Raw genomic sequence first — 17319 nt, 5'->3', positions numbered from 1 at the left:
GCGCCTGGTGTCACACGCTGGGTTTGGTGCCCGGGGGCCGTTGTCTGTGTGGCAGAGGGGGCTTGGTCTGGCCTCCCGAAGGGCCGAGCTCATGGTGGTGTTGGTAGTTGCTCAGAGTGATGTTCTCATTCTAAACCCCTGCATTGAGTCCTTGTGAGACATACAAAGAAGTGAGATGCTGTCTGTTTTACTGCAGTAATTACCTTCTAATCAGAGTTAGCAATCAGGGTGGTTGGTCTCAACAAAGGACTGATGTCCTTGAAGGGCATTGCTCCATCTTTGGTCCCGACGCTGCTCCCTGGGCACCACAACAGCCTCTGCCTGCTCCGGAGAGGCTGAGCAGTTGCGTTGGCCCAGGAGATAATCAGGAACTAACACAAGATGCATCTGCTGCAGCCTGAGCCAACTGCAGTAACGTCTGTACATGGCACTGAGTCATCTCAGAAGCTGTGAGACCCACCAGAGAACCCACATGCAAGTACCTGGTGCCTTTTTAGCGTCGCCTCTTCCTAATAAAATAGACTTTTTTTTTTTTTAATATATGAAAGGGACAAACTGTAATTGTCTCTAGCATGTTCAGAGCAACAGTTCTGCTATAAACAACTTTTTATTGAAACTTCAGTTATCAGCATGTGTTTAAATAAATCAACAAAATGCTAGAAAGCCCCTAATAAACTACTTAATCCCTAAGACCTCTGCTAGAAATGCCAGGTTTTTAACAACTGTTTTTAACAGTCAGAAAAGTGTTTTATATTATGTAATATCTTCTACATAGAGGCCAGCCAGAAACCATGCAAGCAACTCAGGGCTGGGTCTTGCTCTTCTAATCTTTGGTTCAAATTATCTGTACTGATTTCATGATGGGCTTCTGCACCGGATTCCATGCGGGAGCAGCTCTGGAAGGTGCATGCAAGCCATTATTTTTGCACCTCAGAATTAAAAGTCTAAATAATTTTGCACGGACAGTGGTTAACTATCTTATGAAAGCAAAGTTTCCTCTAGAAGCTTGATAGCAAGATACCAGACTTGAAGAAATTGTAAACAGTTGGCTATTTAATCATTTTTCTGATAGAAGAGTCACTTTCTGTCGTAGAGAGAGGAGGATGCAGATGACTGGTTGTGGCAGCTTGAAAGCACCCTAATTTAAATATAACAGAATTTCCCTTTACCGAATAATTTACATGCCTGTGTGTAAGGGAGGTATTACAGAGCCTGAGTGAGAGGCAGCATGAAACGTGTTTTTTTGCGGTTGTAAAGCGTGTGCCCAGCTGCCTGTTGTGCGTGTGCAGAATTTCCTATTCCTGGAGCAGGATACATATGTTGTGTACAGTAAGGGGGCTTTGAGCCAGTAGATAAACCCCACATTGTTCACAAGCCCACCTTATTCTGTTAAAGCGTAAAAAAAAAAAATAAAAAAACTTTAAAAATATCATGAGCCACTATTTTTCTTAAAACTCCGGTGAAATGGTGCGTGATACCTGCGAACAGCCAATGCTGAAGCATAAGAAGTAGTTTTATTCTTACAGCTCTGGACTGGAGCTCCACATTTGGCCATCAGCAGTGGTGACCTCAGGCTATGCGCTGCCTTTCTGAGGCTTGATATATTGTCCTTCCTGTAAAAACTAAGAGACAACTTGCTATTTGCTTTATCTGCTAGGAGTTTTCCCCAGGCAGCATCTGCTGTTTCCAGCGTGTGGTGTTAAATCCTGGAAAAGCTCTTTACTAAAAGGAAAGTTAAACTTTTGGGGGAGGGCACTGGCCCCATCTGAAGCTCAAGGGCTACTGGGGAAGGGACGTTGGTGGTGTCTGTGGTTCTGCACCAGCCTCTTCCTCTCCCCGTGGCAGATAAACTGAAACGCAAGATGCTCCCCGGGTGGGTTGGTGCGAGCACCGCCCGTGGGTCCCTCTCGTGATCCGGCGAGGGGCTGGCCGGCCGAGCGGCGGATGTCGGGGCTGCTGTTTCAGATGATGACAGGAAACCAGAAACTGGCTAATGAGCCCCGGAGGAACCGGCTCCAGCGTTGGTGGCTGCGGCCGTGAGATGCAGGAGGAGATGGGACGGACAGGGGAGAGCGGCTGAGGCTGCGGGTAAGCTGGGAGAGTGAGGGGGTGCGTGGGTTTGTGGGAAGGCTTTGGGGGCAGGTGGGGTGTCCTGTGGGTTTCGGTGAGCCCAGAGACCCTCAGCTAGATCTCAATGACCCTGTTAGAGAGGGTTCAAGGTCATCCCCACAAGACCCCACTGAAAGCAATGCACTGGCTGTTACTCCTCACTGCTACTCATGGCCACCACCTGACAAATTCCGAGGTAAAAAAATAGCCAAATTTATCTTCTCAGAGGCGCTTACACCCCTTTGAACCCAAGAGGAGAGTCTGTCCCACACAGTCTGGATTGACCGTTTTACGATACTGTTCTTTACATCTCCCCACCTCATTCTGGAACATTCAGGCTGAGCTGAGCCGCCCTCATCCCAAATCTGTTCGGTCCAGCTTCTGGCTCTTGTTTATAGCTGCTGGGACCGCTGCAGCTCACGCTGTTTCCCCCTCCAAAGCCCAATCCTATGAGATAGCTGATTTTTAACTATGCTTTCTGGGTTTTACATCAGCTTCAGGGCTGACTGGCATCATGTATATGAATGTATTTATTTTACTGCATATAAGTGCTTGAAATTGCGGATCCGAGGTAGAAGAGAGCTTTGTCTTTGCATCATTTTGCTCTTGTGATCAATGTTCAGTGTAATATGGGCCATGAGGCAGACACTTTAGCGGAACAGGGTAATTATGGGATAATCTTGTGTAATATTGGCTTGTTTTCATCGCTCTGGACTAAATAGGAGTGTGTAGTTATATACGTGTGGGTTGCCTATATCTCTAATTCCTAATGCAGCATCTCGCGGGACTCCGCAGCAGCGGGAATGATGCTGCGTGGATTTGCTGCGGAGGAACTTAAGGACAAATACAAGAGATCTCTGTAAATCACCTCCTTTTGCTGGCACGCTGGTTGTGATTAGGATTTGGCACTGTATTTTCCACCTGAGGTTTTTTAAAGCATTTTACGAAGTGACGGTCTCTATGAAAATTGATTTATCCATTCTGATTTTCCCTCTTGTCCTATGTTCTACTAAAATGCATCCACTGCTCCCCTGGCATAAAATAAAGCATGGTCTGCTCGAATAACCATACGAAACCAGGCTTTCTCTGTGCTGTAGCAGCTTTCCTAAGAAAATTTACAGTGGCATAAAATCTGGTAGGAAATGGGCTGTGCAGAGCTCTGGAAAGGAGCTTTTCTAGCGGCTCCATGCTGGTCATTGAAGTGGTTCCAACCACAGGAGCTTCCTTGGTCTGAGACTTTAATTTCTAAATCGATGGGACTTTCTGCAGCAATCTGTGCGACGCAGACAAACAGAAAGCAGCGTTTCTTTTCTTAGAAATGTTAGAGACATTGAGTCAAGCTGAATATCGCATCTGTTCAACAAGTCTGTGCGCTAAATTTCATATGGTGAGACTTTAAATAAACTCTCCACTTTATATTTCATGCCGGTGACTCATCCGATCTGTTTGAATTAGCCTTAATTTATTTCAAACTGGTGCAGACCGCAAAGCTTTCTGGAAGAGAGAGGAGAAGACTCTTTTAATTTTGCCTTTTGGGTATTTTTTTATTTTACAAATACATTGAGCACACAACCCACCAATTCGGTCTTTTTCTTGTAATGTGAGCTCGGGGGGTGGGCTTGATACCTGCGAAGGGATAAAGTTATTTCATCAGGAATGATCCTACAGAAAACCAGCCATTTTCAACAATTCCGCGTCAACGCATTCCTCACTCTCCTGGATTTTTGGCGCAAAGTACATTTTAAGCACTCTTAAAGGGTTTTTAAGTGAGCGTTTTGCCTCTTCTGCTGCTGTTGGAAAGTTCTTCTAGACTTTCCACCCATCAGAAATTTTATTTCAAGCTTGTGTGTATCCAGCTCATACCCACTCATTTTATAAGCCAATATTGTCTTATTTAAATTTAAATCGCTCTTCTCACTTTGGTGGGATGGATTGACAGTGAATGTCGGTGTGCTGTCACTCTCTGCTTTAGTTGACTTAAAAGTGAGAGACCTTTCAGTTTTCCCTGATTAAAAACCAACTCCCCTTCCCTTGGCTGTTTGTAGCAAGCCCTGTTACTGGGTTTAATCCTTAATTTAGGACTAGAAACCTTGCACAGCAGCAGCCGGGCTGATAAGACATATTGTGTATGGACTGGATGATCTTTTCCAAGTTTGCTAATTCTTCCCATTAAAAAAATAAAAGAAGGTTTTGTTTGTTTGATTGCACTTTGCTCTCCCGGGAATTGCTTGTTCGGAGCAGTTTGTGGGGCCGCGGTGCTTGGGCAGCGCTCGCCACAGTCTCTTCGTGTGAGGAGAAACTTCTGCCGGCACAAAAAGGGGAAAAAAAACACATAAAAGGAGAACAGAGAAGTGTGTGAAGACAACAGGGTGTCTTGCCACGCTCTGAATTTTACTCCTGAAGAGCTGAAGTGAGATGGGAACTGGTTTTCTCCCCGTGTTTGAATGTAGCGTCTTGAGAACACAGCTGGTCAGCACGTAGTTAACTCCATACGTATGTGTGATATATTCTGATATACTCGGGGCTCAGCACAGCCCTCGGTGGCTCCAGCCCCTTTATCCTCCACACCGTCTCCCAAGGCGGAGAGCACGGAAAGCACGTTCAGCCTTCCAAATATTTTATTTATATCCCGCCAGCCGTAAGTGCCTCCAGCCTTCTGCTTGTCATAAATCTGTTCATCACCTTCTTCCATCAGCTCCTTATGAGAGGAGGTTTTGTACCAACAGAGAGGATTTCCATGGACTTGGGTGTTTGGTGAATATAAATTATAACCTTGGGGCTGACGTTGACTTGGTGCCCACAGGAGCTTTCACTGTGGGGTTGCTGTGATGGGGATGGGATGTGGGGTGCCCCATTCAGCCCTGCAAATAACCACCTTTTGTGTTGCTGTTGAGTGAGGGGCTTGGGAGCAGTTGGGGTTTGCTGCGTTACTGCCTGGCTGCAGAAATAAAACCGGTTCTAGAAGCAAGATGGCAGCCTGGCCTACAAAGGTACAAACTAGGTCAGTGTTGTCGGGTGACTTCAGCTCTGCCTTGCCTCTAAAAAAAAAACAAAACACCACAACAATAACCGAATTCCCCCACAAACCAACCAGCAATGTTACAGCCCTTTGTATAACAAATTTTGGTCTCCAGCACTGGGCCAACTTCCCGCAGATGCTTTAGGGATGATCCACAGCTCATGGTTTCCATGGGGGATGCTGAGCCAAGGAAAAATGATGTGGGAAACCACATGTTTTTGACCAGGCTCTGTCCCTGGTGTCCCAGCAGCTGGGGGTGCTGGTCCTGCACCTCCGGGGTGGGCCCATGGGGGTCTGGAAATGCTGTTAATTTAAAATATCTCATCCCAGCTTTTTCAGAAATGCTGCAAGAAATTCTGCAGGGAAAGACAGCGCTGTGCTCTGGGGGAGAAACGGGGGGCTGGGACTTTACATGACAATTTAAATCGTGCCCTGGTAATTAGGACACTGGTGTAAAACTGGGACTCCGAAGGCAAACTGGACCGCAAACCTCCTGCCGGCATCCTCGGCCACACGGGTGGGAGGAAGTTGCTCAGCACCGAGGGGCAGTGAAATGTTCTTTATTCCACAAACAGGGTCAGAAGGTGCTGAGTGGGGCAGAATCGAGCTTCTATTTTCTATCATCTGATGTTGGTATTTATTTAATTGTTTTTAATTATTTTAATATATATCTATTTCCTTCCTCCAATCCACAGGCTTGAATTGTAATGAAGGACATTCAGGTTAGGTGGTCAGAAAGCTGCTTACCAGGCAGAGTGATGACATGCTGCCCTTTGGCAAGTTGAAGCGTCTCCATCCCTAGGGGCCAAAGAAGAAGTTTATTAAAAACAAAAATAAATTAAAATAATCCCTAGGTAAAGAAAATCTGGCCCTGGGGAACAGGAATGGGCTAAACAGTCTGTCCTGCACCCAGCAGACTGTTTTCTGTGATGTTTATAGAATGTTTTGTATTTTAAAGGAAGAAACTGATGCTAAATCATGCTGATTATTACAAAATGTTAGCTGCTGTGTGTGGAAGAGCCTGTCATGGAAAGGAGGGGAAGAGCCCGTGTCTGAGCCAGCTCAATGCAGGAAATAGTGTGGGGATTCTGACATTTAAATAATTCCATGCCACAGGGAAATAACCAGAGAGCCTCGGCAGCTTTGAATATTGTGAAGTGCCTCCCTTTTTGTCCTCTATTCTGGATATTCAAAAATAGTATCTGTTGACAATTATGGTGGCAATGTGGCTCATGGGATTGGGAATGAGTAAATCCAAGTGTGTTTTTCTGCTTTGTTCCTGAGGAGGAGCCTGGGAACCTCTCCTCTCTCCCCGCGGTGAAATGGGGGTTCAGCTCTGGGGGGTGCTCAGGTCTTGCTGGAGCTGGAAGTGTGTGGGCAGTGTGGGGAGAGGGAATCATAGAGTCATCGAATCATAGAATCGTGTTGGTTGGAAGAGACCCTTGAGATCATAGAGTCCAACCATAACTTAAATCTAGCACTAACCCATGTCCCTGAGAGCCTCATCTGTTGCGTCTGCTCAACCCCTCCGGGGATGGTGACTGCACCGCTGCCCTGGGCAGCCTGTTCCAGTGCTTCACAACCCTTTCCTTGAAGAATTTTTTCCTACTATCCAATCTGAACTTCCCCTGGTGCAACTTGAGGCCGTTTCCTCCTATTGCCTCTGCCACCCCGTAACAGAACCCTGAAGCCTTTTCTTCATCCTCCACAAACACCCGTCTCTCTGGGCACGCAAAGGCAAACAGGACGCGGCTCTTTGGGGGGCCCCGATGCTCAGGGTGTTCTCTCTGCTGTGTTTCAGGCTAGACGCAGCCAGGCCATGGGGCAGCTGGAGCTGCTGTGGGCGGCCGCCGCACTGATGCTGCTCGGGGCCATCGTCAGCCTCTGCGTCAAGTGCCAGCTCTCCGGTAAGGTCCTGCCGCCGTCCCCGGGCTGGGGGGTGATGCTGGGCAGACCCCTTCCCCTTGGGATGTCCCCTCTGGGTGGTTTGGTCCTGCTCAGCCATGCCCTGGTTTTGGGAGTTTCGTCCTCGTGGGGATGCTCCCAACAGCTCCAGTTGGGAAGGGGCTCTGCTGGTGGCCAGGGAGCTGCTGGGGTTGGGATGGACCCCCTGACCCCACTCACCCCTTCCCTGGGGTGGATGCAACCCATGGGCTGCAGAACCCCCTCCGTGGGCACTTTGGGGCACCCCACACTGTCCAGATGCAAAATTGTGGGGGGGCTCTGGGAGACGGGCAGGAGAGAGGCAGGCAAGAAAGGAGAGGCTGGAGGATGTATGATATATTCATATATGCATTAAATACAAAGAGGGGGGCAAGCGCCCACCCCAGGTGGGGTTCGGTCCCACCTCTGAGCATTGGGGAGGTTTTACTGGGAGATGGAGGCTGCGGAGTGGGGTTTTGGGGACAGGAATGGCTTGTTTGCTTTGTGGTGTCTGAGGCAAATGTTACGCTTTAGACACGGTTTAAAAATAAAGAAAATCAAAACCATATCACAACTGCTGCTTGCCGCCTCAGCTGTCCTCTCATGCTCCCCATTGAAGAAGTTTTGTGAATGTGTTTTATTGGTCTTTCTGATATTTAACTCCCAAAATATCTGTTTTTTTCCTTGTCTTTCAGCCACCAAGCGCAAGAAGCAGCAGAGTGAGCGGAGGAGTCAGTAAGTTGCTTTTCACAGTAATTTCACAATCACGTTTCTCCCCCGAACAGCTCACCCAGGGTGAGACCCCGGCCAGAGCCAGACCACTCCATGTTCTGCAGCCAAAATCTGGATTTATATAAAATAAAATAAAATAAAATAATCCCAGAATGGAGCGTGCAGAGCAGCGTACCCCAGCCCAGGGCACTGCCGAGGGGGTAATGGCTTCACAAAGAATAATCCAAAATGAAACTGATGCTCTGAACATGAGACTTGTGAGTCACTAGTCAGAAAAGCTTCCAAAACTTCTGCAAGTCCATGTCCTGTCCCGCTGTGCACTGAGGTGGGGTGAGGAGGTTGTTAACTCCATACACCAGACCCTGCCCTTGGTTGGTGCTGCTGGGACCCTGTGCCAGAGCAGCCACCGACCGCAGCGAAGCAAATGCCTTGTACACACATGCACACCCCCTTATTTCCTTCAGCAACAGACAAACCACAGCTAAATGATATAAAGACAAAATAAAAAGCTGGCTGGTAACCTTTGATATAGGAGCAAACGTGGTGCGAAGGGGCTCTGCCAAGGTCTCTATGGGGCTGGGTGTTTGCTTCTGCCCCACTGCCTTTAGTCTGGTCCATCGGCGACCGAGGGAAAAGCTCCATCCCCTGTGGGCTCATACTGAATCCTCCCGACTTCTTGAAATGTACACCTCGATTAGGCCATTTGCCTTTAGGCTCATGGTATGGTGTGCTCTCTTCAGCGATCTGGTTTTGGTTAGTTAGGGCTTTTTGCAAGCAGAGTGGTTTAACTCTACATTTGCAGACTTTGCAGTGAGGTCCTTTGCCCGACGCCTCCTCTTGCCGGGCCTGTGCTGTGATACCGGCTTGGGACGGGGAGGTGACCCGAATAAAGAGGGGGAAGGGACACTTCTAGAGTCCCAAAATCAGGGTTAATAGGTACTTGCAGTAGAAGAGCTGTTGTATCTCGTGCTCTGAGGAGCAGGTCTCTTGTTAATTAGAAATTAAAGAGGTTATTTAGCATGTATGTTATTTTTATTGTTGATCAGGCATGTTATTTTTTTCAGGTTGATGTTAAGGGATGTTGGGAGGGCCAGTGGAGGTGAAGCAGTGGGGTTTGAAGCCATTTCATGGGTGAACACCCAGGGTTTTGTGGGTGAAAATGCTCTTCCAGCTTTAACTGTTGCATAATTTGTGAAAATAGGAATTATCCTAAATGATGTTTCCCTCAACCCTGGGTCCTGCCCTTGGCTGACATTAGGCGCTCTGCCAATTGTGCATAAGCACCTACTGAGTTTACAGGGTCTAAGAGGAGTCTGGAAAACTGCTCCCAGCTCATATGGGTCCTGTGTGACACACACCCCCTGGGATTTCACCAAACCAAGCGCAGGGGCTGTGTTCTCTTCCCTCCACTCACCAAACAGGGAGGTCTCTTGCATCTATTTCCTTTTATTCTGCTGAGGTTTTACATCTATTTTTTCCAGGTTTGAAAGCCAGCAGGGGTTTGAGGTGATCCGATCCCATTCCAGTGAGTGTGAACGTTGCACGGGGCTCATGCATTGCAGGGTGGGGGTCCTGCATGCACAAAACGGGGGGGAGAGTAAAAATAAAAGGGTTACCTTGAAGCCAGGTGGTGAAATGATATTAGATAGAGATTGTTAAAGCCACTTCTAGCGATGTGAATTCTGAGCTCTAGGAAAAAAAATCTCCCTTTGCATTGGAAATAAATCACCAAAGCAATGCCACCGAAATGCAACACCACATTAACTTGGGCTCCCCAAACCGCTGTGTTCGCCCTGTGAAAACGCTGCTGTGGGTGAACCCGAATCGACAGGAGTGACTCATCTGTCATCACCCCCTTCTGCTTCCTGCGGCACGTTGGGTTGGGTGCTGACCTTTTGATTTTTATCCTGAAACGAGCCGCTGGCGGGGTCTGTATGAAATGTCAGTGTCTGCAGACGGGCTCCGCGGGGACACTGCTGTCCCTGACACCTATTTCAGCCCCAACACCACAAAGCCCTCTGTGAGCCTTCACTTTAGCCCAGCCTGACCCAAGCTCACAACCTACCAGCTCCTCTCACAGTGTGAAGGGAGGGATGCCGAGCTCGAGAAATGTCCCAGAATCAGGGGAATTTGGGGGAAAATAGGAAATAAGGCTGTGGTTGGGATCATACCTTCCCCTGGTGCGTGTCTGCTCACTCTGCATTCTGCACAGACACCAGCTGTTCCTCTATCTGTTTCTCGTTTTGGCTATTTCTGTACTTTCGAGGCACAATTTGGAAGCTGTTTTGGGATGTGTTAGAAAAATGTGTGCCAGTACCAGAGAATCCTCCGTGGTGGGTGCCCTGTGCTCACCAAAATTGCTGCTGCTGCTGCTGTAATCGTTAACGTCTCGCTTTGTTCTTGGTGCTAGCTACAACCCGGAGGCTGGAACAAATTAAGGAACCTGAAAACTTATCAATAGCAAGGTAGGTAATAAACCAACCAAAAAACAAACAAAAACCACCAAAACCAACAGCCACATAGCTTTATGGCCAAGGTTGGATGAAGTTCACCCAACATTTGTGAATGTTCAGGATTTGGGCCTTGGTTCTGGATCTAAAACATGGGGCTTGGGCTATACATAATTTATTGATGGTCAATAGTGGGTTTAGACTTTTTCTGGATTTTCTTCAGTCTCGCTGCATTCTGCTGGCAACCATTTAAATCAAACCCAAGGCAATGAGCTGTGGCTGTCCATAATAGCTACATCATGAAAAAAGAAATGGCCATTCTTTGCTTATAAGCAGTTTGACACAAGAAATGCCCTTCTCCCCAACACTAAAACCCCCAAGAACTGCAGGGCCAGTTCTGCTGCAGTGTTCAAGCACAGCTATTTCCATCTTGGAATTTAACCCCAAACTCTTCATTTCATGTTCCTTGATGTGTTTCTTGTATAAACTCACAGGCAGGTTTCACGGATGCTCCTTCTGACTCAGTCATTGCTGTGGTTTGTAACCCCTGGTAGGGTTTGCTCAGACCTGGGACTTCTGTTGCCTTTTTTCTCCTCCAGGAACATCACCAAGGAGCTCGGTGCCTCCCGCCACGCTGGATACGGTGAGCATCTCCCCTGGGACAGGCGCATCCACATGGCCATGGGATGGCCACAAAATTCATAAATAGGGATGTTGCAAATCTCGGCTCGTTTGTGCAGGTGTCTGCTGGGGGCTCCCACCAATTTTGGGAAGAGGGAGCCTCTGAGAGGCTGTTTACTCACTGCTGGGACCCCAGACAGAGCACAGGGGCAGTTTATCCTGGAAACAAGCTGGGCAAACAGAAAAGTCACTCCTGTTTATCAGCACCTGCTCATACTTGTGGCTGGTCTATGCAGTGACAATAAGAACTGGCCTGGATCTGAGCTTAAAATCCAGCATTTGTCTTGCTACAGCTGACCAGTGCTGGACAGGTTCTTTAAAATGTCACCCCTGTCCCTCCCACCACCTCTTTCTGGGGTGTGCAGCCCTGCAGCCGCGTCCCCCAGCCCTGAGCAAAGCGCTGAGCGGGAGCTGCTGATGCCGCAGCTTTCGGTGGCTCCGTCATCAAATGCCTCCTTGTCACTCAGCCTGAGCGTAACGTGGCCCTCGGCTTTTCCCCAGGGAGCAGGACCGAGTCCAGGTATCAGAATTTCCTGACAGGTAAATGCTGCATCCGCATGCTGGGGCTTGGGGAGGGAAGGCTGCCCAGGCAATGGGAGGTGACCGGGGACAAGAGCCGGCGGGAACACACAGGCAGCGACACCGCAGCTGGCAGAGCTTCAGCATGGATAATATAGCGATTGCTTTATAAGAAATTTAGTGGTTGCTTTAAGCCACACATTGATCTGATTAATGGCGAGAGCAGAGGTGGATGGGATGCTGGGGAGCTTCCAGCTCCCTCCCAGCTGGTGCTCACCCTAAGAGGATTAATGGCATGTGGGGCTGTGCTCTCCCTCCCCAAACCGGGGAGGATATTTCGATTCTCCCTGCCAGCTGGCAGCATTTGTGTGTGAGAAGTGGTGAGCCACGGTTTTCTCAGGGTCTGGGGTGGGTTGGGGATGCCTCCCCTGGCTCCAGCCCCCCGGCTCTGCTTGCGGACGGGCTCTGGGGCTGTGCTGGGGCTTTCTGGCTGCTGGGGACATCTGCTATGGCTGTGCCCAGGGAACTTGTCCGGCTGCGCTTTGGGATGGCAGTTTGGGTTTATGCAGTGGTGTGGCGTACTGACGGCAAACCCTTTGTGCCTGCAGAGGACTGTCTGCGAGGGGACGCTGCCTATGTGTAAGTGGCTGCTCACTGCCCACCAGAGCTGTACTGGTCCCAGTTTGGTCCTGGCTCTCTGGTAGCTGGGGAGCCTCGGCTGCCTCTGGCAGGGGGAGCTGACAGCGACTGCTCTTCCTGCAGGGAGCCCATTGCTCTGGATTACTACAACCATGCCCGGTTCTTCACGCCACCCAACGGTAAGGTCTCTACCTGAGTGAGACAGGTTTCTGCTCCTGTTCTGGGGCTGCAGGGAGCTCACAAGACTTTTCTTGCTGAGATCTGTGTGCTATTGCCATGTGGCTTGTGCCTGTGGGTTCACCCCTCACCAGAGCCAGCCCTCCCTCTGTTCGCCTTAGGGGCTACCGTGGGGCTGGTAATTGTGCTTATTGGGTTTTATTCCTCTCCATAAGAAAGGTCTCAATGCCTCAGGACCGGTTTTGGCCACTCACTCTCGGGTGGCTCTGTGCGTGGTGCCATGGCCAGAGATGCTCCTGGTTCTCCACGGCATGGGGGGTGACAGGGTCCTGTGGGGCAGCAATTGCACAGTTCGACTGTGCTGGGGATGTCCCGTCCCTGGGTCAGTGCAGGCTGTCACCAAGACTAACAATTTTAGAGCTAATGTGTGTTCTGCGGTGGGGAAGAGGGACCTCCCCAGGTCACCTATGCTTCTTTAAGCCCTTTTCCCCTCTTCCTTCTCTCTGCCAGAGAAAGAGGAGGATTCCCATTCCTATGAGAACGTCATCGTTGGAGTCTCTCACAGCTGCGACCTGGGTAGTGTGTTGCTGTTGTGGTTCATGCGTGTTGTACAAGGGTATCTGGAGGTGCAGAGAGGGATGGTGACGTGCTCAGCCAAGGGAAAACCCCTTGTTCACAGGCTGAGCTCTTCCTTCAGCTCCATGCTGGCAGAGCCGGGGTGCAGGGGCTGCTGCAGGCACTGAGCAGACCTGCAGCATTTCCCCTTTCTGCAGGAAAATGCACATGGTGACACCTTACTGGCCGAAAACTCACCTCGGAGCTGATCCCTTTCATTAGAAGATCTCTGCAGCAGTTTGGGAGCTTTGGGGTCTGCATTGCTTCTCTAGGTCTTTCAGTGTTATGATATTCAGTGTTATTACAGTGTTATTTCAGTGTTATTCCAGACCGTGGTTGTAGCCCCCAGTTCAGGTTTCCCACCACATCCAGCCCAGTGAGCTGCTGGAGGATGGCGCTGGACCACAGTGTCTGCTTAAGGGCTTCTGGCTTCTGTCCTGGGATGTTGCAAGCAAAATAGGAATTCAAGGTGGTTTCATTCAGCGACTTAACACAAAGCTTTCTGCACTGTTAGAGCCTGCCCTGCTCCCGTCTGGCTTTGTACGGAGTGAATAGAGGAGGCAGGAGCAGGGGGACCAGTCTGAAATGATTCTATGATCCCCATCCACGTCTGCAGATCTCCAGGCATGCGGTCAGGGCCAAAGAAGTGATGAGGCAGGATCAGCAGAGCTGTGGTGGGACTGAGCTGCCTGGCTGGAAATTTGGCCACGTGTAGGAAGTGGTTGGGCTGGGGCGGTGGGAGGGGGGTTTCACAAAGGTCCATTTTTAGTCCACATGCTCTTCAGCATCATCCTGTCCAAACTCTTCTTAGTCGCAGATGACTCTGCAGACTACGAGAACAGCGCGGCGATACACGTATGGAAACTCCAGCAAGCGGAAGGTATGTTCTCAGCAGATTTGTACTATTTAGGGATGGGGCTCATGGGCAGGGTGCCTGTCATGCTAGATTAGAATCAACCATGCTCAGAGCAGTGCAGCCATTGCCCCCATCTTGAGTTCTTTTTTCCTCAGTCATCCATGAAAAACACCTAAGGTCATGTGCAAATTGCTACAGACACTTGTAACTGAACACTGCTGTGGTGGGACAGGGTGTTTCCAGCACTCAAAAGGCCACCGTGGAGGTGGCTGTCCCTGAGCCCTGACCATGGGACGCTACAGTAGAATGTCGCTCTTTGTGTCCTATATCTTCTTACGTTTGGAAGTTGCCACGGTGCGAGATCAGCCTTATGATCCCCTCTGACACAGAAATGTGCAGCATGCGCACCCACTGGGCCAGCCCGCGACTCTGCTGCAGTAATCATGGGTGCATATTTCTTAAACTAACCTTTAAACAGCAGCTTAATCTAATGTGTGGCTTCCTGTGAAGCGTAGGGGGTAGCCTGGCCTGGGAGACAGCGGTGAATGTATACATGTCTATTGAAGAGCTTTCTGTCTCTGGTGTGGGAACTGCCTAAGCAAACTGATTCTTGTTATCCTATTTGCACACTCTCTAGATTAAATCTAAGTCGTTCTCTTTTGGCTCCGAAAAGCTGTCCTTGTGTGCTGCACGCAGAGTGTGTGCAAATTTTCGGTGATCATTTTGAAGCCCCTTCAAGGCAACTTTGACGCTGTGACCTGAGGCTTCTTAGCCCAGGCGCAAAAATGTGTCGGCACCAAAAGCTAAATACTGGCAGCATGCACAGCGTGTCTAAGGTGTGCACGTGCTTTTAGATCAGCCCGCTCACTGATCGGCGCTTCCCATCCTCGCTCACAGCTCTGCAGACAGAAAGCCTGGATGATGAGCCAGACTACGTCAACACAACCCCTGCGTCAGACCCTGTCCCTCTGTCAAAGCGAAGGTAAAAAGAGAACAAATGGTTGATGTATTTTATGAAATATGGTACAGGGGTGGGAGGATTGTGGCAGCATGGGGAGCAGGCGCAGCCCCAACTTATCTCTGGCTGATGCTAAGCTGTGACTAATGCAGACCGTGGATACAAATCTCACAAAGTCCATGTCCCCAGTGCCTCTTTCCTTCAATACAAACTCAAAACTGCTTCAGAGCAGCTTTGGGCAGCACTGCTACGCGCTGCAGACAGGTACCCCCAAAGACCTCTCTGGTAGCTGGCAGGGATTCCCTGGTTCCGCAGAGCCTGCCTGCTCTGCTGCAACCGCACATCCTGCCCCGTTATCAGCAGCACGCTGATGCTGGTAATAAAGCATCACTCAAGGCAGTTAGAGCAAAAACCATCTGCAGAGAGCTGCAGGGAGATTGCATGGCGCTGAATTAGTGGGTCATAGAACAGTGCCAGTAAATGCATGGTAACGTATAGAAGAAAAGCAGCCCCAGATATACCAAATGCAGTGACAGGTTCTGTGATAGGTGTTGTGGCTCAAAATGGGCTCTTGGAGGCTTTGTGGAAAGCTCACAGCAAACACTGGCTGAGTTCTTGGCAGATAATTCTCTGTAGATTGCTGGGAAAAGGGCGAGAGGAAAATAAACCACCACTATACTAGTCTTCACATGCTGGCTAGAATGTCACCCTGCTCCATACTATGACTACAACTCCAGCTGGGAGAAGGACTGGGACCAGTATTGCTCCCCTTGTCAGGTATTTACTCTCTGAGAACCTACGGAGACCCAGCGGGATCATCCTGATGCCACATGCTGGCAGCTCCTATTACCGGCTTTTATATTCCCCAAACTGTGGGCACTGGTGGTGGACAGATCCCCAAAATCAGATATTTCTGAAGTTGTGCGAAGCCTTTAAGATTTGTCCCCACCACACAAAGCACGGTCACTCTATTTGTCACATCGCAGCATTTGCTTTGAACTTCAGCAGCCCGTCCCAGCAGCGTTGGCTCTGACGAAGAGTGTGCTGAAGGGGAAGTTGGTTTTTGGTCAAGGATTCAGTGTGTGTCACTTGTGGGACACAAACCGCTTCCTAACATCACACGCACATGGTGTGGCCGGCAGCAAATACAGCTCAGGCTGGTGATCGCCTCCTCCCCTGCCCGCAGTCCAGCCCCAGCAGCTGCCAGGATGCAGCTGCACACGGGAAACCTGCTGCTCTGTTTGCTGTTTGTAATGGGGAAGTTGCCCACTGCATTCGGAGCTGTGAGAGGAACAATCAGGGCTGATAGATGCCCAAAATATTTAGCAAAGTTGCTGTAATGACGGCATTTCATTTGGTGAAGAGCAATGATCAAAGCAGCACAGGGGCTACCATAAATCCACTGCCCTGTGATAAGCGATGCTGTGAAGGTAGAAGAGGGAGAAATAGCCGCGCTGCAGTTTGGTGATATGGATTTCCTGGGAAAACCTCCAGTCTTAAGCCCACTAAATGCTATCGTGGCTGTAGGTGTAAAGAGCTTCTAGCAGCTCTGTAAGTAAACTAAAATTGCCAGTGCGCTTTTTGCCATTATAATGATGCCTCTGCTAACAGAGTAATGCTATAAAAGCCCCATGTCCAACCAACAAATGCCAGAACAAGTTCTCCACCAAGGGCGGGTTAATTTGGACTCCTGGCACCTCTCTGCACTCTGTCCAGGGGCACGGCTGGGGCTTCTGATTATATGAGGATATTTTTCAGTGTTAAGCAGCAGTGTTAAGAAGTTTAAAGGAGGGATTAAAAGTCAGTGGACTCACTATTTTTTCCCCTTTTATTTCAAGTATTCTGCATAAAGTCTGAAGAAGTCCTTTGCCGAGCTGTAAGAGTGTATGCAGGGAGAGGGAAGTCTCCGATCCCTCAGTGAAATCTCTTCTCCAAATTGTGCCCGAGATCACGTCGAAGGGGTGCCGCCAAAAGGAAGAAATGCTCTGCTTGAAGTCCCACAGAAGTCCAACTGCACACCTGCAACTGGAGAAAGCACCATGCCCGCAAGGACCATGGGCAAGCTCGTTATCCCATCTTGTTTCCTGGCACATCTGCTTGAGGGGGGATGGCCAGTCCGTGCAATGTTTTCTCCTGTCAAGCATGAAATGAATCTTTAAATTGCCGAGCAGTAATGCAGCCAGCTGCTTAATTTGTCAGGGTGACTCATGCATGATGGTATTAAGACACAGGGATTATGTTCTGATTTAGCTCCTATGTTTTACAGAAGCGGTTTCCTGCAGAAGAGGAACTGGCAGAGGTTGTTTTTAGAACAGCAGTGGCTCTCTGGAGCTGAATGAGATACCAGCCTGTGCACAAAAGCTGAAGACTAAAAAGGATTAAATTCCTGCTTTATCCACTGCTTGTAATTCTCAGTGTTTCTGGCAATTTTCCTTGTTTCGGTATCTGTTTTATAATGATACAAAAACCCTGCAAGTATTGAGATGATTCAAGCCAGAACTGCCAACCTCAGAAACTGCACCAGTCTTTCAGTGTTGCTGTAGGAACATCAGCCCTAAAACGTAACCCTTGTCTCTCGAGGCCTGATGCACAGATTTGGCACCGTTGTATCACTTATTTATTAAAATTGATAAGCCTCCAA

General features: G+C 49.2%; 1 protein-coding gene across 2 annotated transcripts; it reads left to right on the top strand.

The window, feature by feature from the left end:
* Positions 1-1899: 1899 nt before the first annotated feature.
* Positions 1900-17319, top strand: LAT2 (linker for activation of T cells family member 2). 2 transcript variants are annotated; one of them, XM_082068594.1, is made up of 13 exons: positions 1900-2088; positions 6930-7035; positions 7747-7786; positions 9265-9308; positions 10194-10248; positions 10833-10876; positions 11416-11454; positions 11956-12072; positions 12196-12251; positions 12760-12825; positions 13676-13744; positions 14618-14702; positions 16517-17319. In XM_082068594.1, the coding sequence occupies exons 2-13, from the start codon at positions 6948-6950 to the stop codon at positions 16597-16599; spliced, it is 786 nt and encodes a 261-aa protein (XP_081924720.1). In that variant the 5' UTR covers positions 1900-2088; positions 6930-6947; the 3' UTR covers positions 16600-17319. The 2 variants fall into 2 exon arrangements, with proteins under 2 accessions (XP_081924720.1, XP_081924721.1); XM_082068595.1 differs by having other exon boundaries at positions 1907-2088; positions 12042-12072.

The sequence above is a fragment of the Streptopelia decaocto genome (genome assembly GCF_964273445.1).
Source record: "Streptopelia decaocto genome assembly, chromosome: 18".
NCBI lineage: Eukaryota > Metazoa > Chordata > Aves > Columbiformes > Columbidae > Streptopelia > Streptopelia decaocto.
The sequence above is the reverse complement of the archived record's forward strand: the minus strand, read 5'-3'. Positions and strand labels throughout refer to the sequence as shown.